Source organism: Girardinichthys multiradiatus, chromosome 9 (genome assembly GCF_021462225.1).
Source record: "Girardinichthys multiradiatus isolate DD_20200921_A chromosome 9, DD_fGirMul_XY1, whole genome shotgun sequence".
NCBI classification, from domain to species: Eukaryota; Metazoa; Chordata; class Actinopteri; order Cyprinodontiformes; family Goodeidae; genus Girardinichthys; species Girardinichthys multiradiatus.
The window spans coordinates 10,225,406-10,251,106 of NC_061802.1; the positions used below are offsets into that span (position 1 = coordinate 10,225,406).

Consider the following 25,701-nt stretch of genomic DNA (forward strand, 5'->3'; position numbering starts at 1 on the left):
AATAATATAATATGAGCATGTTAGAAATATTAATTTTAAGTTTGTTATGGAGCGTTAAGACAAATTATTTCAGCAAACAGATTTTGAATAATGTCAATCTTTTTGCTCATTTTTTCAGCAGCATGACCTCGTGTAAGACTTGAATCACATTAAACCGGAATTTTAACCATTTTAACACCTGTGAGCCCAAATTCTTAATGTTAACTGATTATGATCTTTGTTCACGTTTTCCTGCTCAGTGTGTTTATGGTGGCAAAGAGTCATTTAAATATGATCTGTTTAACTTTTAGGGGGACGTAGTCTCCGTCTGTTGCACACAGCAGTAGAGGATGCTGGGAGATATACTTGTGTTGTTGCTAACAGTGCTGGAGAACAGCGAAAGAACTTCGACCTTGACATTCTAGGTAAAGAAAGTCAGTTTCATGAGGATTTTCAGATAAAAGTCACATTAAAACCATAAAATATTTCCACAATACATTATTTTATTTTAAATTATGAACCAGTTGAATGTTTCATTGGCAGTTCCACCAAGCATTGTTAAGGAGGGAACAGTTGTGGATGCTAAAGTAAAAGAGACCCAAAACATCACTCTCACCTGTGAAGCATCAGGTAAAGTACATATTCTCCTTCTAAAAAGAGTTTCTAATGTAAGCTACTGTTAGGTATTATTTAGTCAACTCAGAGGTAAGGAACGACACAGAGTCAGATGTACTTGCAGCAAGGGTAGCTCACACTTTGCAGTGCAAATCTACAAAGCATTAGCACTCCTCTCTCTTTATTTATAACATGCTGGTTCACACATAGTTCAACAAACATTCAGGGTGTGTGTGTGGGTGTGTGTGTGTGTGTGTGTGTGTGTGTGTGTGTGAAAGGTTAGGGTTCATGTGTCTTGATTTTAAGCAGAGAGAAAGGAGTGAGGATTGGTGCCAGTCCCTAGATTTTGCTGATAATAGCATAACTCACCCTTCTCTCTTATCTCTTTGTCTATGGCATGTGGGGGAAGAAAGCACTTAGAGCAGACACAAGTGATAAAAGTATTAAAAACCCTAACAGCTACATTAAAAAAGACCCTTAACTTTGCAGCTCTATATTTATTTAAATATATTGCCAGGTAACCCTTCACCAGAAATTAAATGGCTGAAGGATGGACAGCTGTTAGTGCCTGACAGACGCCAACAGATTGTGTCGTACGGCCGTTTCCTCCAGATCTTTGAGGTCCATGTTGCAGACACTGGAAGATACAGTTGTGTGGCATCAAACAGTGCAGGAGAACGCAGACGGCATTTCAACCTCAATGTTCTGGGTATGTAGGAACTTTGTCTTAGCTCAGCAGGAAATGTTTGAGATATGAATACATGACCCTGTGATAAATATGTGCATTGCTACACATTAAAGTATTGCAGCAAAGAGTGGCATCTTGGGGTCATCAAGTCATTACAACAACCTTGTACACACCCATCAGTAGAATGGGAGTGATGGCAGAAAATAGCCTTATCTTCTCTATCATCATTGAGGTAAACGTGTGTTTGCTAAACTTGTCTGGGACTTCAACTGGAACTGAATGAGTTTTGGTCAGCTGAAACTAGAATTTAGCTTTTGGCAACAAACATTTCATGGCGTTTGGTGTGAAACAAACAATATTGGGTAAAGCACTTTATGCCTGCTGCCAAGTATGATGGAGGGTCTGTGATGCTGTGGGCCTTTTTGTCTTGCAAATCCCATGGGAACCTTGTAACAGTGCATTGCCTCATAAAGTCCTTGAAATATCTGGACATTTTAAATAAAAATATAGTTGTATCTGCCAAAGAACTGATAATGATCCAAAGCATATTGTCTAATCACTTCAAAAATGGAAAAGAAAAAAAATAAACCAACTTGCCAGCTTACTCCCCACAGCTTGTTATAGGAGAAGACCTTTGTTTTATTAAAAGCTTGATAACAAATAATTACCAATCAGGGGTAGTAAATTACCTTCTTTGCTGTCAGCAGTCTGAGAAACATTATCATCTGCTTGATAAAGATATTGAAAAGGTTAAGGAACTTTTGCACACTCAGAAGACAAAACTCAGAAGTCTAGAAGAGCAAACTTATAAGGTACAGCATTGTAAAAAATCCATAGAGCAGAAATTGATAGTTGATAGTTGATTTATTTGCCTCAACATGAGTGAAAGGCAAAAACCACTAACTACCCAGAGTTTAGAACAGCGTTTAGAAGTAATATGTGCATTTTTCCACTCATGGTAAACACCTTTTCTCACAAATTTCAAAGATTTCCTGGATCTTGGATAATAGGTGCACCAGAAATGCATTTCATGAGAAAAAGGTTATTTCTGTCATTAGTGATTTGAGGCTTGACTTGGACTCGCCTCTCACAGACTTGGGACTTGCACTTGGAAAAAATTACCTGTAAACATTGTTGAATTATACAGTTTATGTTGCAGAAAAACTGTGTGGTTTGTGATTAGATTTCTGTGTTTTTTAGCAAGTATGTTTCTGTGAGTTACATTACTAATACAGTAACATCGGTAAATATTTTAAGTATTAAATAATGACATTAATTAATTAATTAATGTTCCATAAGTGATTCTGTTAAAGACAGTGACTTCTGAAAATGCAAAATTTTCCTCTGAATAAAAGTTCTAAAGTTAAACTTTTCCTAAATTGTTCAGTGTGAGGTTGTCCTATTGTCATAGAAGACTAATTATTGTAAGACTTTTTACACATCTTTACCAAGGGTACTAACATACAGTACTTATCCATGTGTGTCTGCTCTTGTCTTTGTCAGTTTCTCCCACCATCACTGGTTCAGGTCCTGACATTTCTGCAGAGGAGATCACAGTGACCCTGAGCAGCCCCACCTCACTGGTTTGTGAGGTCCAGTCCTACCCCCCTGCTTTGATCACCTGGCTCAAAGATGGCACTCTATTTGAATCCACTCGCAATGTTCGAGTTCTTCCAGGTTTGAGGTTATAAGTGTGAAAAAGCAGATTGCAAACTTTACATTTGATCGATATGATTTTTCATGATCCTGTCTATAACAGGTGGGCGAACATTGCAGATTCTTAATGCTAAGAAGGAGGATGCTGGCAGGTACACTTGTGTGGCTACAAATGAGGCGGGAGAGGCACTGAAGCACTATGAGGTCAAAGTTTATGGTGAGATTCCTGCATCGATTTAACAACATTCTGATAACGTACATATGATCAACGTACTGACCAAAATCTTTTTTTGCTGAAGTTCCTCCGCAGATTAATAAGAATGATATCCCTGGGGAGGGACTTGCCCCTAAAGAAGTAAAGATCAGAATTAACAGCACACTGACCCTGGAATGTGTCGCTCAGGCCTTTCCTACTCCAACACTGCAGTGGTATAAAGATGGACAGGTAGAAGCCCAGAATAATACCATTATTTGCATCTGTAAGACTATTTTTCTCAAAACAAAATGCAGAAAAAAAGCATTTTACAAACACTTTTTCTTTAGGTCCTGGTGGGAGACGACCATGTATCTGTTATAGCCAACGGTCGCATTGTTCAGATCAAACACGCCCAGGTGTCAGACACTGGCCGCTATACCTGTGTTGCCACTAATATAGCCGGAGAGGACGAGAAGGACTTTGATGTAAATATACAAGGTGAACTGGTTAGACTGGTGCTCATGTGTTTACAGGGGTTAATGTTATGGAGATTTTACACCTTGAGAGAAAACGTTTGTATCATCAAAAAGTCTTCAAACTGGGGTTGAAATATTTTTTCAATTTTTTTACAGTTCCACCACATTTCAACCGACCTGGTGGAGTCGTAGACACTTCATCAGTCACAGGCTTTGGAGGGGATCCTCGCGATGTGATACTTAACAATCCAATCTCTTTGTACTGTGAGACAAATGCCGTACCCCCTCCAACCCTTACCTGGTACAGAGATGGGAAACTGCTTACCTCTAATGAAAAAGTTTTGATCCTACCTGGTGAGTTAAAATAACAACAATTAAAACAGAAACCTAGAAAGACAATCTTTACTTGTAACAGCCCATGTGTGGATCTCAGGTGGGAGAGTGTTACAGATTCCCAGGGCACAACTTGAAGACTCTGGCAGGTACACCTGTGTGGCCATCAACGAAGCAGGAGAAGACTCCATCCAGTATAACGTTAGAGTGCTAGGTGAGTGTTTTTTTTTTTGGTACAGATACAGAAGCATCCAATTTTTATGGCAATTGCATAAAACATTTTATGTGACATAATCTAAATTCTCTCAGTCGCTTTTCAAAACGAGACTTTAGCTAGAAGGGTGTGCTCTGGCAACGTTAAATCAACATTAAGCTTTTCAGCTGCAAACATTCCAGGTGTGTCTGGATTAAAACAAAGGATAAATTTGGAAAAGCAGTGAATTTGGAAACACGCCCACTGTTGAGTGTGGTGGAGGATCTCTGATGCTGTGGGCTTGTTTCACTTTCAAAGTCAACCATTAATTTCAGTAAAATTATTGTTTAGGGGATGTTGAGTTTTTTTTTGTAAGACCACCAGTTTTACAATTAGTATGGGGTAAGAACGCTGTCAAAAACAATGTGTATGTAAATATTAGTCAATAGTTGTGCATAAGTAAAATCCAAAAGAGGTATTGTATATTTTCTCTATAAGAATACAAAATAAAATGTTACAGCTTCAAGAAATTACAAACACAAAGTTCAGGTTTACAGTTGTGGTTTATTCTTTATGAATACAATATGCTATAACAGTTTGTGAATACGATTTATTTTCTTTGAGAATACGAATTTACATCAACGACTTGGTGTCACGTGATCTCAGGCTGGTTAGTGGAGCACAGAGTTAGTTGATTCGCGTTGCGCATGCGATGTGACACTCCTCACCGTCAGTAAACGTGGTGCTGGGATTGGATGACGGAAAAAGGTAATGGGAGATAATTTAGTCTAAAAGGAATATTAGGAACAAAGGGGAGATAGGGGGGAAATACAGACAGATAGATAGATAGATAGATAGATAGATAGATAGATAGATAGATAGATAGATAGATAGATAGATAGATAGATAGATAGATAGATAGATAGATAGATAGATAGATAGATAGATAGATAGATAGATAGATAGATAGATAGATAGATAGATAGATAGATAGATAGATAGATAGATAGATAGATAGATAGATAGATAGATAGATAGATAGATAGATAGATAGATAGATAGATAGATAGATAGATAGATAGATAGATAGATAGATAGATAGATAGATAGATAGATAGATAGATAGATAGATAGATAGATAGATAGATAGATAGATAGATAGATAGATAGATAGATAGATAGATAGATAGATAGATAGATAGATAGATAGATAGATAGATAGATAGATAGATAGATAGATAGATAGATAGATAATGTATTGTATGTGTTCGTATTCTCAAAGAAAATAAATCGTATTCACACACTGTTATAGCATATTGTATTCATAAAGAATAAACCACAACTGTAAACCTGAACTTTGTGTTTGTAATTTCTTGAAGCTGTAACATTTTATTTTGTATTCTTATAGAGAAAATATACAATACCTCTTTTGGATTTTACTTATGCACAACTATTGACTAATATGCACACATTTCCATCTTTACCTACACATTGTTTTTCATCCAGCAGCAGAGTGGATGCAGCAGTGTTCATGTTTGGCAACAGTAGAGGAAGTCACACAACCAAACTGTCATCTGTGTCTAAGCTAGGAGGCACAGGAGAACTGCAGTAGATACCAACAGAAGCTTTACTTTTCTTTCTTTCCAACATGTGCAGGCTATCTGAAAGCACACAATGGAAGACTTTCTTGGCCTCAGTTTACTCAGTGTAAATAAGAAAAAAAAAAAGTTTTTTTGTAGAATTTTAGCACTATGGACTAAATCTAAAAAGCAGTAGTAAATGTACAGATTTGCCAGTTCATTATTATTACCGTGTACAAATTTATTGTTGTACAATTCCTTTAACATATAAGTTTTCTGCATTGTCTTTAGAACTTGTAGCTCGCCATACCATATGTACGAGCTGAGATGTGTGGATTTAATAGAAAATGTTAATTATATGCTACAAAATGGGGAGTGGTGGCCTAGTGGTTAGAGCAGGAGGTTTGTGTTCCAGAGGGGACACAAGGGGCAGGGTTCGTATCCCACAGATTGCCACTATGGGTCCCTGAGCAAGACCCTTAGCCCCAGAATGCTCCCTGGGCGCTGCACAACGGCAGCCCACTGCTCCCTATAAGGGATGGGTTAAATGCAGAGGGTCTAATTTCCCCTTGGGTATCAATAAAGTATCAATTATTATTATTATTATTAAAAACAAGATATTTCATGTATGATTGGGTATAAAAGAACCACTTGTTGAACATTGAAAAAGTTTCTTAATGTACAATTGCAAGAAATTTTGGGATTTCCTTGTCTACAGTCCATATTGCCATATCAAAAAATTTAGAGAATCTGGATTAACCTCAGCACTCAAACAGCAAGGCCGAAAACCAACATTGAAAGTCTTTGAGCTTTGATCCCTCAGAAGGCACTGCATGTCATACCCAGCCAGTGACTGAGTTTTGTGTTGGTTCATTTATACCTGGTCTGGTTCTCTGTTTACCCTTAGTTCTGTCTTGACATGCTAATTGGTTTCACTGCCTCTGTCTCCCAGTAGTCTGACCCACACCGGTTCGCCACAGGCGCAGAGAGCTGCTCCCAGATGAGAATATTTAACTAACCAATAAGAGACCAGCATAAAGTCACATGGAAGCCAAAACTTTAATAACAGACTGTAGATACACACTCATTTGGCCAGTGCCCCTCGCCATTGAAACGTATGTATTTAGGCCTACACATAGAATAACCATAATAAACCAAAATGGAATTGGAATGCTGAGAAATCAAACGTCAGAAACATTTTATGAGTGAAGAAATGTTGGTACAATTTTGATGGGGGTGGCGTCTTCTATTAACAAGCTGCCACTGGACACCAAGTCTCCATTAAAACCCATTATTTTAAGGTTTTTGTTCACCTTTTGCCAAGGATGTATTATTATTTGTACAGTCTTCCTAAGACGTAAAGTCATTCCTCATGGTGTCTGTCTTTCCTCTATTAGTACCTCCAAGAATAAAAGGTTCAGACAGTGATGTGCCTGATGAAGTCATAGTCCTGGTCAACAAAACTGCACAACTGGACTGTCATGTGGATGGAAATCCCGCTCCCAAGATCACGTGGTATAAAGATGGTCAGCTGATGAACACAGACGGACCGCACAGTATTTTGTCCAATGGAAGAGCACTTCAGGTAACAACCAGAAAACACAGGCGGATATAAAAGACTACCTTAGGCAAACACCTTACACGTGCTTCTTCAGCTAAGATGCCATTATGGAGAAATTTTACTTAACGGGACAATTTGAAGTTATTAGTTTAAAATTCTTAGCAGGCAGCAGTAGCGACTGAATTATCTGAAGTTCCCTGTAAGTGTTCATTTTGCTTATGGTCTTTAAATAGATAATATTCAACACAAAAACCTCTGGGTAATTTTAACCTGCAATGTTATATTTTTGTTGCAACAACACTGCAATATAAATGATTTGTCATTTTTCATGTTTTATTTGTTTTGTTTTAGAATAACTTTTAGTTTTTATTTTTTGAGGGGAGTCCACGATTAGAATCAGTTTTTATTAGATTAAGAGTTGGTTAAGTGTTATAAGTATTTAAAAATTATTGAGTATATATTCACATCTTTAGTATTTCCTTTTAATTTAATGCATATATACTGTGCGTTGTTGTAGGTCCTGTTAAAGCATATTTGTCCCACTTATTTAACTAAAACCTGTTCACAGATTCTTTTCAATTGGCTGTGAACCTGAAATGTCATTCTAACACTGTTAAACTGATAGTGTAGATTTTACCTTGATTTTTAAGAAGCTTTGTCTCCCTCAGGTGTTGAATGCTCAGGTTTCTGAAACAGGACAGTATGTGTGCGTGGCTGAAAATGCAGCTGGTAGTGCAGAAAAACACTTTAACCTGAATGTTCATGGTGAGTCATTGGAGAATGTTCTAAATTGCCTTTTTGTTTGCTTTGTGAATCAGATGTAATGTTAATGTGGAGGCTGTGGTTTGACTAAAGCTGTTGTTTTTATGCTTTTACAATAACTCTGTTGGAAATATTGCATGTTTGTCTCTTGCCATGCAGTGCCTCCCACAGTTGTTGGTGTGAGTCCAGAGAACGTGACAGTGGTGGTGAACAACTTGGTGTCCCTCACCTGTGAAGCCAGTGGGATCCCTCCTCCCATGTTGAGCTGGCTAAATGACAGGGGACCCATTAAGGCTAAAAGTAATGTCCTCATCATGCCAGGTACTGAATTAATTATCAGTCCTAAAAGAGAGGAAATATTTCTCTTCAAGAAGTTGAATAAAAGAAAAGAAAAATGATAAAAGATTCTGAACATGTTTTTGTCCATTTGTCTGTTCAGGGGGCCGCACTTTACAGATCCTTAAAGTGAAAGTATCTGATGGAGGAAAGTACAGCTGTGTGGCTATAAATGCAGCAGGACAAGCTTACAAGCACATCTATCTCACTGTTTATGGTCAGCCCTCCGTCTAACTGTTTTTTCTACAGATTCCTCTTGATTCTTTTAAGATTTTGGTTTTTCTTCATACACTTAACATTTTTCCTTTTTCCTTGTCTCTTCAGTTCCTCCAAGTATCCGGGGCAATAGTGGAGACGTTCCCGTGGAAGTTAATGTTCTTGTTGGAAAATCTGTAACCTTGGAGTGTGAATCCAACGCCGTCCCTCCTCCCATTATCACCTGGTACAAGAATGGCAGAGTGGTGACAGAAACAACAAACCTACATTTTCTGCCGGGGAGACAAATTCTGAAGATCAAGCGCTCTGAGGTGACACAAACATGTTGGCATTTATTTCTATCAATTATTGAGTCATGGTAAATACCTACTACTATAAATACAGTGTTTTGCAGTAGTATTTACACCCCTTGAAATGTTCCAAATTTCGTCATGTTACAACTCCACTATATTTAATTGGGAATCTATGCGACAGGCGAAGTGGGAAAAAAAGGATGCGTTGTTCCTAAAATTTCTTACAAATAAAAATCTGAAAAGTGTGACGTGCATTTGTATTTAGCTCCCCTGGGTTGATACTTTGTAGAACCACCTTGTCCTGAAATTACAGCTGCAAGTTCTTTCAGGGTATGTCTCTACCAGCTTCACACATCTAGAGATTTTTCTTTTCAAGATAGCTTAAGTATTTCAGATAGAATGGAGAGCATCTGTGAACATACATTCTCAAATCTGCCACAGATACCCAATTCTCAGTTTAGGTCTGGGCCTTGACTGGGCAATTTTACCAAGTAAATGTCTTGAGGCAAGTAAATATCTATAGTCTTGGTGTTGTTGTCCCCCTGAAAGGTGGACATCAGCCCCAGTCTCAGGTCAGAACAGCATCCCTACAGCATGATGCTGCCACCACCATGTTATGATGTACGATGTTAAGTTTTTTGCAATGCTTTAGTTTTGGTCTCATTAAGGAGAGTACCTCCTTTCACATAACTTCTGTGTCACCTACATAACTTATGACAACCTGCAAGCAGGATGTCTGTCTTTCTTCCACAATAGCTTTCTTCTTCCCACTCTTCCTCAATGGCCAGATTTGTGGAATGCATTAGTAATCATTTTCTAGTCGACAGATTCTCAGACCAAGGCTGTGGATCTCTGCAGGCCCTACACACTTACCTGTTTATGTTAACAGTTCTTGGTTGGTTTGAAGTTGTTTTATGCTCTTTCCATTTTTAGGTGATGGATGCACCTCTGTGAGATCCCCAAAGCTTGGGACATTGTCTTATGCTCTAACCCTGCTTCAAACATCCTCACTCCTTTCTCTCTGACCTTTATGCTGCGTTCCTTGGTCCTCATGATCCTGTTTGTTCTCTAATGTTCTTTAAAAACCTCTGAGGTTTTCACAGAAAGGTTGGATTTATACTGAGATTAAATTACACACAGGTGGACTCTATTTTACTAATCCAATGACTTTTGAAGGGAATATCAAAATAAACTGAGCTTAATACAAATATACTTTCAAATATGTATTTTGTACTTAAAATCTAAGTATCCTTTTCTTTCCAGAATGTAACATGGCAAATAGGGAACGTTAAAAGGGCAAAAGAGTATGCACAATGCCTCTGATAGGTGCAGTGTTTGTTTGCATTTGCAATTATTTATATGTGTTTATTTTCTGTAGGCGTCTGATACAGGCCAGTATGTTTGCATGGCCTCAAATGTTGCTGGACAAGTGAACAAGAACTTCCACTTGAATATCCATGGTAGGATCTTACACAATAAATATCAATCTGTAGAATAATATATAACTAGCAGATGTTTGAAAGCATTTTTTTATTTGCAGCACAGTAACAAATATTTTGTCCTCTTCAGTTCCCCCCAGTATCGATGGCCCAGCAGAGGAGAGTGTTGTGGAAACTATCAGCAACCCAGTTGCTTTCACATGTGATGCTACTGGAATCCCTCCACCCAGTCTCAAATGGCTGAAAAATGGACACACTATAGGTACTGTGATTATATTCGTTTACGGAAGCTGGACTACAAACTGTGCTGGAAGTATCTTCATAAGAAAAGAGAATATATTGAACAGCTGAAACCAAATTTTTACATACACTATAGTAAAAGATGCATTCTCACTCTGATCTTTAAATCTAAAGGTTTATTGTTCTAAGTAATTTAGGATTAACAAAACTATTTCCAAATGCTAGATGGGAGATTAATGAGACAACATTTCATGAGATTTTCTAATTATTTTAGATTAGAAATGTATCTATCATGTTAATTGGCAACATTTGAGTTACATGAAAGCACCATTGTGGATGTATTTTAAGACAACCCCTTAAACATGCAACTTGCTTGTCTGACATCATGGAGGAGAATTCCAGACCTCCATAAATCAGGGTCATCCTTGGGTACAGTTTCCAGATGCCTGAAGGTAGCATGTTTATCTTGTCGAATACAAACACCATGGGGATGTTCAACCATCATGCTGTTCAGTAAAGAGACAGGTTATGTGCCCTAGAGACAAACTTGCTTTGGTGCAAAATGTGTGAGTAAACCTCCGAACAAAAGCAAAACATCTTTTGAAGATGCTGGGTGAAGCTGGTAAGATAGTGTTATTGTCCACATTGAGACAGGTCCTGGACCATAATGGATTGAAAGGCCACTCAGTCAGGAAGAATCAGTTACTCCAAAAGTAACTCGAAAGGTAAGATTTCAGGTTGTAAATGCAGTCAGGGACATATACCTTAATTTTTGGTGGTGTGTCCAGTGGTCTGATGAAACTAAAACTAGATTTTGGCCTTAACAAATGTTGTTATAGGAATAATGGGGAAGCTTGAAAGCCTGAGAAGACTGTCCCCAATGTGAAGTACGGGGCTGGCAGCCTCATGTTGTTTGGGTACTTTGCTGAAGGAGCAACTGGTGCCCTTCACAAAATACAGTAGATGCCATCTAGGAAGGAACAATATGAGAAAACTTTGACGCAACATCTCCAAGCATAAGCCAGGGAAGTGAAGTAGTAGACACAAATTGGTCTTTTGAATAGATTACCCTAATCATACCACTTATTTAGTTAAAAGGCTTAAGGAGAACAAAGTTAATGTTTTGGAGTGACTATCACAAAACCCTGATATTAGTCCACACATCCCTCCATTGTCTATATCTGCTTGTCCATGCAGGGTTGCAGAGGGGCTGATGCCTATCTCCAGCAGTCATTGGGTGGGTTGCCAGGGTAACATTGATCTCAGTCCCATGAAAAAAATGTGGGCAGGTCTAAAAAGGTGTGTGTGTGTGATCAGGGAGGCCTACAAACCTGACTCAGTTAATCACTGACTAATTCTGTCTGGAGGAATGAGACAAACGTCTGACAAACTATTGTAAGACTCTTAGATGGACCACGTTTTACTCAAGTCATTCAGGTTAAAAGGCAATGACACCAAATGCTAAGGAAATGTCTGTAAACGTCTTTACTTGAAGACAGAAATAAAAGATTCTTAAATGCATCTTGCACTCGTTATTCTTTGATTTAGCAAATATAACTAACTCTTATCATCCTAACTAACTTAAAACAATTAAGATTTTGTCAGATTTTTTACGTTTATATGGGTTATCACAATAATGGAAACTTGATATTTCTCTTAGAGAACTCTGAATCTCTGGAGATGAACATCGTCTCAGGAGGCAGCAAACTACAAATAGCACGGCTGCAGCTTTCTGACAGTGGAACCTACACATGTGTGGCCTCTAACATTGAAGGCAAAGCACACAAGAGCTACCACCTCACCATACAAGGTACGTAAACATCATTACCATGAGTCTCAGGCCTTTTGAATCCCTTAGCAAAATATACACACAAACATGTCTATATCTGTCAGCTGTTTGCAGTTAAACAGCTAAATAGTTTTTTCTTAGTTCCACCCAGTATCTCTGGATCAGAAATGCCCAGTGAGATAGGAGTCCTTGTAAATAAAAGTATCAAGCTGGTCTGTGAAGCTCAAGGAACCCCGACTCCAACAATCCAGTGGTTAAAAGATGGAGACTCCATCAACAGAACAGAAGCCAGCAGTCTCAGGTACTGTATGTATACCTCTCTGGTTTTTGAATAGTTTTAGTAGGATGTCACCAGACATGTCTGAACCTTTACACCATTACACTAATCCACAATATTGGTTACCTGACTTGCTTTTCAATGGTATAGTATGTATGTGCAGCTTTAACTACATAAAGTTACAGCATCTAGAGATTCTAGAATTGCGCCGCTCAAGGTGGAAGCAGGTTGGAGTAGCTCTGTTACTTTTGATTCTGATTTATTTTTTTTTGGGAACTATTCCTCTTGTGGTGGATACAGTTGATTTTTTTTGGACGACTGTCCACTCCGGTGTCGGATGCTGTGCAGCTTGGAGGATTTTTCTTAACACTTAATATTTTTGGACATTTGTTATGATGCATTGCCATGGCAACAGGGTTGTTTCTTACAACCGGGAGCAGCTGATTAATATCTCAAAAGCTCAAATAATACTTCAGCTACAACCCCAAATCCCTAATGAGTTGAAAAGGAGACGCCGTGGATGCAGAGCAGGAGCTAAGAGAAGAGAGAGAAGGAGGAAGTTCAAACCATCTCTTCCGTCGATTATGATGGGCAATGTGAGATTGTTGGGAAACAAGTTGGATGAACTTCAAGCCCTACAAAGGACCCAGCCAGAGTACCGGGCATGCAGTATTGTGTGTTTTACTGAGACATGGCTGCAGGATCATATTCCCGACTCCAGCGTCTCTCTGCTGGGCTTTTTAACCATATGAGCAGACAGAAGAGGAGCGGCAAATGTAAAGGAGGTGGACTGGCAGTACTTGTGAACAACAGATGGTGTAATCCAGGACATGTTACTGTGAAGTGTCATCTCTGCAGTCCAGATATTGAACTGTTAGCAGTAAGTGTTCGTCCATATTATTTACCCAGAGAGTTCACCAGTGTTATTTTGGCAACAGTTTACGTTCCACCTTCCGCTGTTGTCGACACTGCATGTGATGCCATCAGCTCAGTTGTTGCTAAGCTACAGACACAAAATCCCAATGCTGTTGTGGCAATTTCTGGTGATTTTAACCATGCTTCACTCTCTGCTACACTTCCAACGTTTCAACAGTTTGTCAGCTGCTCTACCAGAGAAAACAAAACATTGGATTTGTTTTATTCAAATGTCAAGGACTCATACATCTCTACAGCAAGACCTCCTCTAGGCAAATCAGATCACAATCTTGTTTTTCTCTGCTCGAAATATAAGCCCCTTGTTCAGAGGCAACTTGTAATAAAGAGGACTGTGAGAAAATGGTCACAGAAAGCTGAAGAAGCTCTGTAAGGTTGCTTTGAGGCTACAGACTGGGACGCACTGTGCCAGCCATATGGAGAAAACATCAATGCCATGACTGAGTGTGTAACCGACTATATAAACTTCTGTGTGGATAACATCATCCCCACCAGAGATGTTTCCCCAATAACAAACCTTGAATCACCAGTGACCTGAAGGACCTGCTTAACAAGAAAAAAAGAGCCTTCAGAGAGGGAGACAGATAATTAATGAGGAGTTTACAGAAGCAACTTAAAGTCAAAATAAGAGACAGCAAGGAGGTGTACAAGAAGAAGCTGGCTAGCAAGCTCCAGCAAAACAATATCAGAGATGTGTGGACAGGGATGGAGAAAATCACAGGCTTCAAGCAGAAGGATGATCAGACCGATGGAGGTCTGGACAGAGCCAATGAACTGAACACATTCTTCAATAGGTTCAGTTCAGAAACAAGCTCAGCATCCTCCTCTCCTGCTCACAGCCAGACATCCCACCCTCCTTTGACCCACAGGATCCACAGCTGTCCAGTAACACCTCACATTTTTTATCTTCCACCTCAGCCCTAGACCCTTCTGCTTCTACATGTTTTCCTTCAACCATATCAGAAGATGGTGATGCTTCCTTTGCTTCCCCCTTCCACCTGTGTGTCTCAAGAAGTCAAGTGAAGATGCAACTGGAGAGACTGAATCGGAATAAGGCTGCAGGTCCAGATCATGTCAGCCCTAGAGTCCTGAAGGGCTGTGCAGAGCAGCTCTGTGGGATTCTGCAGCACCTCTTCAACCTTAGCCTGGCCTAGAAGAAGGTTCCGGTGTTGTGGAAGACCTCTTGTCTTATTCCGGTACCAAAAAAAACTCACCCATCAGTCCTCAATGGCTATGGACCTGTTGTCCTGACATCTCACATCATGAAGGTCCTAGAGAGACTCCTGTTGGCCCACCTGAGTAAGCAAACAGTAAACCATCAGGACCTCCTTCAGTTTGCTTATCGCTGTGGAGTTGGAGTTGAAGATGCCATCATACACCTGCTTCAACAAACCCACTGTCATCTGGACAAAGCCAGCAGCCCTGTGAGGATCATGTTCTTTGATTTCTCCAGTGCATTTATTACAATCCAACCTGATTTGCTTTGTCAGAAACTCCAGAAGACTCAGGTGGAGGCCTCAACAATCTCCTGGATCAAAGACTACCTGACAAACAGACCACAGTTTGTGAGACTGAAGGGTTGTGAGTCTAACCAGGTAGTCAGCAGCACAGGAGCACCACAGGGCACTGTACTCTCACCATTCCTTTTCACTCTGTAAACCTCAGACTTCCAGTACAAGACATACTCCTGTCATCTACAGAAATACTCGGATGATTCTGCAGTCGTGGGGTGGATCAGATATGGACAAGAAGCTGAGTACAGGAAGGTGGTGGACCACTTTGTGGCATGGTGTGGAAACAATTATCTCATCTTGAACGTAACTAAAACAAAGGAGATGATTGTAGATTTTAAGAGAAACAGGAATAAGTCAAAAACTATTTCCATCATGGAGAAGAGGTGGAGGTGGTGGAGGAGTATAAATACCTCGGTGTTCACCTGGACAACAGACTAGAGTGGAGATGCAACTGTGAAGCCATCTACAAGAAGGGACAGAGCAGACTGTACTTCTTGAGGAAGCTCAGGTCCTTTGGTGTTTGCAGCAAGATGCTGCATATCTTCTATAAGTCTGTTGTGGAAAGTGTGATCTCTTCTACCATCATCTGCTGGGGAAGCAGCATCAGAGCCAGGGACTTAAAAAAGCTCAACAAGCTGATAAAAAAGGCTGGTTCGGTTCTGGGGACTCCTCTGGAACCTCTGGAGATCATTGTGGAAAGAAGGATTCTTCATAAAATGAAGAACATTATGGAGAACCCTGAGCATCCTCTTCATGAGACTGTCCTACAACAACAGAGTGTCTTCAGTCAGAGGCTTCTTCAGATCTGCAGTAAGACAGATCCTTCCTGCCCACAGCCATCAGCATCTACAACGGCTCTTTGAAGAAACCCTCATAATGAGCTCCAACAACATTTAATTTCCCTTTAGGATTAATAAACTATTTTTAAATAGAATTTAATTTAATTGAATCATCTTCCTACTCATTTGACCTGGTTGCATGCAAAATTTTATCTCTGGCTAAACCAGGCTGCCATCAATTTTTTGACAACCCAGAAACCCCATATATATCGCTCATATTTGTCACTGCTATAGAATCAATGCAGGTACAGCAGCTATGCAGATGTTCTGTCTGCACTAGTGAAGATTTACTTTTCCTTGGATGCTGAATTGTTGGAGAGAATCCATCTGATATAGTCTGGCCTACACTACTGGCCAAAAGGGCGGAATCAAGAACAAACGTGTACAAATAAGTAAATATTTGAGAGAAACTAATCATACTGTGTTGGACAAACAAATGATGATGATTTCCTTGGTGATGCAAACTGGGATTTGTTTTTTAATTTTGCACTGAAGTTGTAGCTCTTTCAAATTTTAACATTTATTCAGCAATGATCTGGCAACAATCATCTATGCCTGTAAATTGAGGAAGGCTACTATGAAGGGTCAAAGTAACAAAAATTAACTTGAAATGAATTGAAGGTGTGAAATACTGAACATGGTAAAATTGAGTGCCCTAAAAATCAACCTCTGATTAATTTTGCCTCTGTGAAATCCTAGAATTTGGAGGTCATTAAAATGACAACAAGGTAATTATTAATGTTATAAATAATAAGGTTATCAAATTTAACTTTGCCTGTTTTCATTCACTGCCTTAATTTTAGCGCCTCCATTTTTACCACTTCAGCTTTGTCAGCCGACCAAGCAGTGTTCCCTCATTCTTCCATAGAAGGCGCCTGATTCCAGACTCATCATGTTAAAGAGAGACTGACGTGGAGAGTCTGGAGATTCAACCTGGGCGCTCTTCGCTTCTGACTCCTGGCGGTACCCCGTGGCCAACGATGTCACTGCCGTAGTATTGAAAATGCACAAATGGTTATGGACTACAAGTACTCCGCTGTCACGCCGGGGCTGCTGCAGTATTACGATCTACCAGAAGTAACAATAATTACACTGTGAATGCGATGAATGAAAAAGTGGTAAAAGTGCAGGTGCTAAAATCAAGGCAGTGAATCAAGGCAGTGAATGAAAAGAGGCAGCGTTAAATTTGATGACCTTAATATTTATAACATTAATATTTCCCATGTTATCATGTTTCAAATTTTCACAGAGGTGAAATTAATCAGATGTTGAGGTTTTTACGGGACTCAATTTTACCATGTTCAGTATTTCACACCTTTAATTCCTTTCAAGTTAATTTTTGTTACTTTGACCCTTCATAGGTAACACATATCAATGAGGCAAAATCTTATCATGTAGTGTGTACTCCCACTTGCAGATGCTTCCAAATTTTTGCCCTGTAGTTTACTTTCTGTTTTAGCTAATAATTACAGAACTACACAGGGTCCCCTACGACTTGGAGCTTTCATCTCCATATCTGAGACTGTAACTTTACAGGAAGCATAACGTTCCCTTGCTGACAAAGCAGAAACCTGTGAATATTACAACATTCATCCTAGTACACACACATCAAAAGCATCAAAAAAATGGTTAATAGATGTGACTGGACTTGATGTTCTAAAACATTTGCGTAATTTCTTCATATTTAGACCCAGGTAAGATCTGTGGGCAATTTGTCCAGGTAGTTTCTGATAAAACTTAGTATGAGATACCCACCATCCTTTGGAAGTTCTTAGAAATGAGCACTTGTCATTTCCTTAACTTTGGACAAAAAACAAACAATTTCTGCCTTTAAGGTGTTAAGGATGTGGAATATTCTCTTTCTTTATCTCTAGGGTCAGTTCGGATGGCAATACTCTAACCGTGACCCAAGCAGACCCTGCTGTCAGTGGGAAATACACTTGTGTGGCCTCCAATGCTGCCGGGGAAGAGAACAGAATATTTAATTTGCATGTATATGGTAGGTCAAATTCTTTATTTTAAACTCAAAGTGGTTTCTTTACCTTAAACTCCATGTCCTTTCACAGTGCCTCCAGCAATTCTCGGCAGCAGTGAGCCTGTTGAGGATCTGACCACAGTTCTGGACAGTTCTGTCAGCATTGAATGTGTTGCTAATGGGTCTCCTCGACCACAACTGAACTGGCTGAGAAATGGGCTGCCTCTTCCAGTCTCCTCCAACATACAGCTCCTCTCTGCTGGACAAGTGCTCCGGTAAGTCGATGGTCAGGGAACATGAAGACAGTAAGTAAGAAAGTAAACATGTGAAAGACAATGATCTTAGCACTCTTTGTTTATGAATAAAAAGACAAACAAAAGATTAGGTTACCACAGAGTTCTGTTTTCTTGTTCTTCGATAATACTCCAAATGTTATCATAACTTTAGAAATAGATTCTGGAAATATATTTTTTGGTTTGATCCATCTTTCCAAGTTTTTCCAAAACATTTTGGTTTTGTTCGGAAGTGTGTTGGTTCTGAGTGTTCTGAATGTTTCCCTGCAGTTTTGCATCTTGCCACTAAAGCCAGAAATTGATCATCTTGATATAGGGCACACAGTCAGATCAGTTTGCCACAGTCAGAATAACATGATCTGAACAGGTGTTTACATGCCAACCATTCGGGTTGAAAATCGGCATTAACCACCACTCTCATTTGGGAATACAATTTCTTTCCAATCGAGCCAAATCCGATCAGAATATTCTATTGAATGGGTTTAAAAACAAAGATCTTATCTTAGTATATATTTATGTAAAAGATTTGATCATAAATCAATGGGTTTACAGTGCCTTGCAAAGGTATTCATACAGCTTGGACTTTTGGATTGGATGGAGGGTGTCTGCAAACATCAATTTCCTGGTCTAACCACATATTTTTAAGTTGCATTTAGTTCTGACCTTTGACTGGGCCATTCTGGTGACATATTATGCTTTTGTTTAAACAATTCCTTTGTTACTCTGGCTGTATGTTAAGAGTTTTTGTCCTGCTAGAATGACAAACTCTGCCTTGTCTCAAGTCTTTTACAGGTTTTCTTTCAGCTTTGCCTGTATTTCGTTCCAAACAGCTTCCCACAACCTCTGAGTAGTTCGCAGGTCTGTGTTAAAGTAGAGAATTTGTACAGGGTAAGGATGCCAGCACCATGTTTCCCCCATGGGGATGGTGTGTTCAGGGTATTTGTAATGGTAATCTTTCTTCATACATGTGTGTGTTTTACATGCAAGCCAGCATGTTTAATTTTGGTCTCATCTGACCAGAGAACCATTATTTACCTAGGGATTTCTATTACCTGTGGTTTTCGTCTTGCTACTTTACCAGACAGGCCAGATTTGTATCATGCATGACTAATAGTGGTCGTTTTGCTGCTTCTTCTACCTTGGCAGTAACACTCTGCAGCTCCTCTAGAGTTACAGTGGGCCTTTTGATTGCTTCCCCGATTAATGTTCTTCTTGCCCAGCCTTGTAGACTTGGTTAGTTTTCAGTTGTGGATTGAACAGTGGTCCATGAGATGTTCTAACCTTGGAGTATTGTTTTATAACCCAACTCTGCTTTAAACATCTCCACAGTTTCTTCCCTGAAATTAGACTAATGTTGTTTAACTAACTTTGGAAACCTTCACAAAACAACAAAATTCATATAGAGATTAAATTATACACAGGTGCACTGTATTTAGTTATTGGATGACCTTTAAAGGTAAGGTTGCACTGGATGTTATTTCCTTTTTACTGTTATGTGGTGCTTTCTGTTGTTCTGTCATTTAAGGCTGTAATGAAACAAAATGCAAAAGCCTTTAAGGGGTGTCAGTACTTTTGCACTGTACTTCCTGTACACATTTTGAACTACATAGTCACATGTGGAGATGAAAGTGTTTATGACGGAACATTGTGGTCTTATATATGTCAGGATTACCCGAATCCAAGTGTCTGATGGTGGAACCTATACATGTGTGGCATCTAATAGAGCAGGGGTGGACAACAGACAGTATACCCTGCAGGTTCATGGTGAGTGTATTTGTTCATACATTTAGGGGTTTCAAGGGAAAATGAGGAGCCATCGGTTAATGAGTTTTTAAAATGCCATCTTTAGTTCCTCCTGGTGTTGAAGGAGCAGGAACCACAGAAGACGTGACTATAATCAAAGGAACTTTGGCCTCGTTGCTCTGTATTGCTGATGGAAGCCCAACTCCTACCATTTCCTGGCTCAGAGATGGAGCGACTCTAATGGTTGACCACAGGGTCAGCCTCCTCAGCCTGAACACCACCTTACATCTCAACCAGGCCCAGGTTAATGACACAGGACTTTACAGCTGCGTGGCTAATAACAACGCTGGTCAAGCAAGCCGTCACTTCAACCTGAAGGTTCTGGGTAGGTGAAAGCAGACTTTATTTTCTAGTTTCTTTCTATTTTCTGTTTTTGTTTTAGCTTTACTTTGCTTACATTGTCTTTTTCAGACCCTCCCCGCATCAGGAGCTCTGATCAATCAGCAAAAGTTTCTGTAGTGGTTAATAATGTCCTGGAGCTACTCTGTGAGGCCACAGGTATCCCGACACCCACTCTGACCTGGCTGAAAGACGAACGCCCACTCCCACAGACAGAGAGCCTGCGTCTCCTCCGTGGAGGAGAGGTTCTCCATTTTACCTCAGCACAGGTTGCTCTTAGCTCTTTTTGTCACAGCATTCTGTCAGCATTTATATGTTCTATTATCATAAAAATTTATATATGATAAAATGACTTATATCAGAAGAACATAACTTTCCTTAATTCTTCCACTATTTCCCTCACAGCTGGATGACACAGGCAGATACAGCTGCTTGGCCAATAGTGCAGCAGGAGATGATGACAAGGACTTCCTGGTTCAAGTGCACGGTGAGTGACAGGAACACAGAGTACATATTTTAGGACAAACGTTATCGCTTTATCTACAGTCTTTGAGAACTTTAGAATTTTAAAACAAAATTCAAAAATTGAGAGAATAGTGGTGAATATGATGACGTATGGATGGAGACAGCAGACGTTTTAGTCCAAAGTGTCAAACTATTCAGGCTGTACACTAAAACGATGCTTTCTGGATATCATCAGACAAGTTTTTGTTCTGAGGGAATATCTCAGAGGCAGATGAGGAACATAGTTTAATATGTGCTTTTTGGACAAAACATTTCTTCCCTAGTCTGTTCTGTAGTCTATGCTATAAACAGCAGCAGAAAAAACTCCATCCACTCTGGGACTTTCTTATTTGAATGACTGGAGGCCAAACAGTATGATAACCTCTTAAAACCGGTTTTAAAACCAGCCCTTCCTTAGCTCCATGTCTGCAAGTTCACTTAAGACTCAAAATCATAACCATTAGAATCTAACTGCAGAGTTGTTTTTTTGTGCAGAGACTTTTTTCAACATTCCTAGATTTTTGTGTGATTTATATTCTTTATTATTTATTTATGTTTGAAAGTGAAAGTTGTTTTAGTGTCTAAAATTAGTTTTCGATGTTAATTAAGTCTAAACAAATATCTGTTTTATCCAAGATTGACTAGTTCTCTAAAAAAGAACAACATCAAGAGAAGAATAGGAGTAACTGACATTGAATTCCCAAGTATCCCAAATATCCCAAGTGCTAATGCAGTGCTTTGATAGTTGAGCTAGACATCAGTTATAAGTCATGCTTTTGTTTTCATTGTAATAACATTAATAGAAGCGTGTTTAACAACACAGTACACTGTAAATGTGCAAATATTTTTTCATATCAACACTATTCTGACAAATGTTTGCCCCCAATTCAACAAAAATGTATTTTGCAGACTATGATGTTATAACTGCAACATGCCAATTGCAAAAAGTTTTAAATTAGATTATAATACTAAATCAGATGAAGCTGTTTTGGTTCACGCTTTCTGGCATTTTTGCGTTGCTTAAAGACTTTTGAGTGGACCTTAGGAACTTTGGAATCCAAGTCTAAGCTTAGACCTATTTTAAATCAGACAGTTTTACTTTTTCCAATTCTATATTACATATATAGGTCCCATAGAAGTATCATTATCTTATATCTGAATGAGGTCTAGGTGTAGCATCTATGTCGACACCGTGTCTATTGCTCAGTGGCTTATCCCTGACCTTGACCAGTAAATAAATATTATATGTCAAAAGAATAAAGATTTACGTTGATTGTTTTTGTTTGATGATACTCAGAACTGGTATTATCAATATGTGAAGAAAGATCCGATGCAATTTGTTTTATATATCTACATTTTTCTGGTGTTTCCCTCAGTTCCCCCTAACATTTCTGGAGAAAGTACACCTCGGCATCTGTCAGTGCTGCAGAATGGTCAGATAACTCTGGAGTGCAGGTCTAATGCTGTTCCACCTCCAACTTTGACTTGGCTCAAAGATGGCACACCACTGCAGGTCAGTTACTGAAACCTTTACAAGACTAGACTAGACTAGACTAGACTAGACTAGACTAGACTAGAATAGAATAGAATAGAATAGAATAGAATAGAATAGCTCTTTTTTTTATTTGTAACCTGGTGGGGAAATACAGTGTGTCAGCAGCAAGTGACATTCAATGGAAAGCATTCAGATACCCATAAAAATAGGTAGTAAGTATAAAGTAACATAGAGATATAGAGAAATGTCAAATGTACAATATAAGGAAATACTACACAATTATGAAACAGAAATCAACACTGACCTTTTTGAATTCATGTTTTTCCCGTGTGTAGACCTCAACAAGACTTCGTATTCTGTCCAGTGGACGCTATTTACAGATCAACATAGCAGAGCTCTCAGACAGAGCTCAGTACACCTGTGTGGCGAGTAACATTGCTGGCAAGACAACTCGACTGTTTAACCTGACTGTCCACGGTAAATAAAAATTTCACTTTGAAGCATAACATTTTTCATATAAGTTCACAATGCATTTGGACATTTTATCTAATAAAACGGTTTGCTAATGTGAACATCTGTACCATCAGTGCCTCCAGCTATTAAGGACGGCTCTCAGATGGTGTCGACACACATCAACAAGCCAGCGGCTCTTGAATGTGTAGTTAGTGGGGTGCCACCGCCTCGAGTCACCTGGAGGAAAAATGGAGCAATATTAGCAGAAAATAACCCCAGGTAGAACATGTTTTTTGTGTTATATACTCATCCTAAACCATGTTCTCATGAATATCTTACAAAACTGTAATGGCCAGATACGGTATCATGTCTAATTTGTTAATATTTATGCAGGTATACATTTGCAGAGGATGGATCTTTGCACATCCACTCAGCTCAGGTGACGGACACTGGTCGCTACTTGTGCATGGCAGCAAATCAGGCTGGTACTCAGCGCAAGAGAGTGGATCTTCAAGTTTATGGTGGGTGATAGAAATGTGTGAACAGAGCAATGCTACACAGAGCTGTAGTCATGCCGTTACTGTTCAATCCTTTCCTTTCGTCTTGTAGTGCCTCCTTCTATCGCAAACAGTGGCACCAATGTGACGGTTATTGTCAACATGCAGACCACCCTACCCTGTGAGGCCACCGGCATTCCTAAACCCACCATTAGCTGGCAGAAGAATGGTCGAACCATCAGTACTGAGCAGAATCAGAATATCTACAGGTCTGTTCAGGTTTCCTCCAACTCTTTACTCATTTGTGAAGCATAAATCCTTTTACTTTTCAAACTTATTACTTTTCTCTTGGCATACTGTGTGAAAGATGAGTCTAGATCTATAGTGCTTTGCAAAAGTGTTGATGCCTTTTGAACCTTTTAACATTTTCGTGTAATGTGTCCACAAACATCTGTGTATTTTATTGGGGACAGAAATAATGCAGAACCTTGAAGTACAAGGTAAAAATTGTACATTGTTTTTACATATTGTATTGTATTCAAATACTCTGATGTGATACCCCTATAAAGCACTAAACAGAACCTATTGAAACATGGTGGTCCACCAAATCTACACTCTAACATTTGACCTAAATGCAAAATACATTATAAGGTGGAGAAGACAATACTGGCTGTAAATCTGTTAGAGGCTGCAAAAGTCCTAGAACTGTCATGGATGTTTATCTTCCAGCTGAACATCAGCGCTTAAAGCACATCCAGAGCCGCAATGGAAGGGTTTAGATGAAATAATTTCCATGTAGTAGAATGGCCCAGTCAAAGTCTGAACCTAAATCTGCTTTCCAATCAACCTGACTGACCTTGAGCCATTTTACAAGGAAGAATGTGCAAAAATGTCTCATTCTTCAGATGAGAAAAGGATAGTTAATTGAGTAAAACTTCTTACCATACATTTTATTAAAAATGTTTATTCCTCTCAATTATTTTCAGATTGCTATCATCAGGCTCCTTGGTGATTATAGCTCCTGTAGTGGAGGACACTGCAGAGTACAAATGTGTGGTCTCTAATGAAGCAGGAGAAGAATCCAGATCCATCACTCTTTCTGTCATTGGTGAGAAAAACTGTTTACAGATTGTCATTCATGTCATTAATTGGATTGAGTTTGATTTGTGGTTAATTAAAAGCAAACTAAAATATTTTAATTCTCTAAAATAATGTTTTTCACTTTGCGATTTGTCCCCAGTTCCTCCATCTATTGCAGACGAACCAACAGATCTAATTGTGACAAGATTGTCCCCGGTGGTTATTGCTTGTACTGCAGCTGGTGTGCCTGACCCTTCAATCCACTGGAGCAAAGACGGCATGAAACTACTCAATACGGGGGAAGGATACAGCATTTTGCCAACAGGTCAAATTTGAATTAATAAAAAAAATATTATAAATTTTTTTATGTCACTTTGAAGGCTTATTAGGTATAATTGGTCTGTCTGGCCTTTGTTAACTGATGTAAAGGATGTTATCTGCTATTGCTGTGTGTTTATTTGTACTCAGGTCAAGTACAAATCCCTTCTGCTCAGCTCACTCATGCCGGACGCTACATCTGTACGGCCAAAAATATCGCAGGCTCCACCCAGCGACATGTGCAGCTTACAGTGCAGGGTAAAAACATGCAGAGTGTAACAAGCTCTATCTTTATAAATGCTTTATAAATTAAGTTCATATATAATGCATGACATCATTTATGTATTTTAAAAAAAACTTCTACATCAAAATAAGGCTTTGGATGCTGAATTCCTCTGCAGGAAATATAAGCATTATGTGTTTGCAAATATTGCTTACAATCTGGTGAACGAGCAGTTAGCAAATCTTTTTCAAAGACTTTATTTTGAGGGTGCAAAAATGTATCTCTTAAAATGTATAATTGAAAGCCAAAAGCATTTATTATATGCCTCTGGTATTTTTTATTTGGGTTTTGGTGCTTTGTATAAATTGACCTGCTATTTTAATAAGTCAGAATTTAAGATGGCCATACAAGCTATGAATCTTTATATTTCTGTTTTACTTCTAAACTGTTATTCTAAAAGTGGCAGCAAGACACAATCATAATTACCCCCAATATAGCAACTCTAAGACCAAAAATAAAATGTCACTGCATTTACTTTAAAGTATGACAGCTGATGAGTAGCACCATCATCCTTTCTTCATTCATCCATTTAGAACTCCCAGTGATCCAGTCCCAACCCTCCACACTGGATGTGATCTACAACAGCCCTGTTACTTTGCCCTGCAGAGCCACAGGCTCACCCAGACCGACCATTACCTGGCAGAAGGAGGGTATCAACTTACCTGCTGCTGGTAATCACTACCTATACTGTGCCTTGCAAAAGTATTAATACCCCTGGAAACTTTTCACATTTTTTACACTACAAC

The 25,701-nt window shown here is 39.1% G+C and overlaps 1 protein-coding gene across 1 annotated transcript in view; it reads left to right on the plus strand.

Moving 5' to 3' along the window:
* Positions 1-25,701, plus strand: part of hmcn1 (hemicentin 1) — a 142,618-nt gene that overhangs the window by 85,051 nt on the left and 31,866 nt on the right. The window contains exons 47-79 of the mRNA XM_047374373.1: positions 291-404; positions 523-609; positions 1,112-1,303; positions 2,786-2,959; positions 3,042-3,155; positions 3,238-3,383; positions 3,482-3,632; positions 3,767-3,964; positions 4,044-4,157; positions 7,114-7,301; positions 7,946-8,042; positions 8,199-8,360; positions 8,479-8,592; positions 8,700-8,902; positions 10,263-10,344; positions 10,454-10,585; positions 12,224-12,373; positions 12,494-12,653; positions 17,790-17,914; positions 17,982-18,165; positions 19,850-19,947; positions 20,033-20,311; positions 20,398-20,594; positions 20,731-20,812; positions 22,206-22,342; positions 22,660-22,801; positions 22,912-23,056; positions 23,171-23,298; positions 23,387-23,543; positions 24,261-24,382; positions 24,515-24,679; positions 24,823-24,930; positions 25,489-25,626. Coding sequence (XP_047230329.1) covers positions 291-404; positions 523-609; positions 1,112-1,303; positions 2,786-2,959; positions 3,042-3,155; positions 3,238-3,383; positions 3,482-3,632; positions 3,767-3,964; positions 4,044-4,157; positions 7,114-7,301; positions 7,946-8,042; positions 8,199-8,360; positions 8,479-8,592; positions 8,700-8,902; positions 10,263-10,344; positions 10,454-10,585; positions 12,224-12,373; positions 12,494-12,653; positions 17,790-17,914; positions 17,982-18,165; positions 19,850-19,947; positions 20,033-20,311; positions 20,398-20,594; positions 20,731-20,812; positions 22,206-22,342; positions 22,660-22,801; positions 22,912-23,056; positions 23,171-23,298; positions 23,387-23,543; positions 24,261-24,382; positions 24,515-24,679; positions 24,823-24,930; positions 25,489-25,626 — 4,785 coding nt within the window. The remainder of the gene's footprint in view (positions 1-290; positions 405-522; positions 610-1,111; positions 1,304-2,785; positions 2,960-3,041; positions 3,156-3,237; positions 3,384-3,481; positions 3,633-3,766; positions 3,965-4,043; positions 4,158-7,113; positions 7,302-7,945; positions 8,043-8,198; positions 8,361-8,478; positions 8,593-8,699; positions 8,903-10,262; positions 10,345-10,453; positions 10,586-12,223; positions 12,374-12,493; positions 12,654-17,789; positions 17,915-17,981; positions 18,166-19,849; positions 19,948-20,032; positions 20,312-20,397; positions 20,595-20,730; positions 20,813-22,205; positions 22,343-22,659; positions 22,802-22,911; positions 23,057-23,170; positions 23,299-23,386; positions 23,544-24,260; positions 24,383-24,514; positions 24,680-24,822; positions 24,931-25,488; positions 25,627-25,701) is intronic.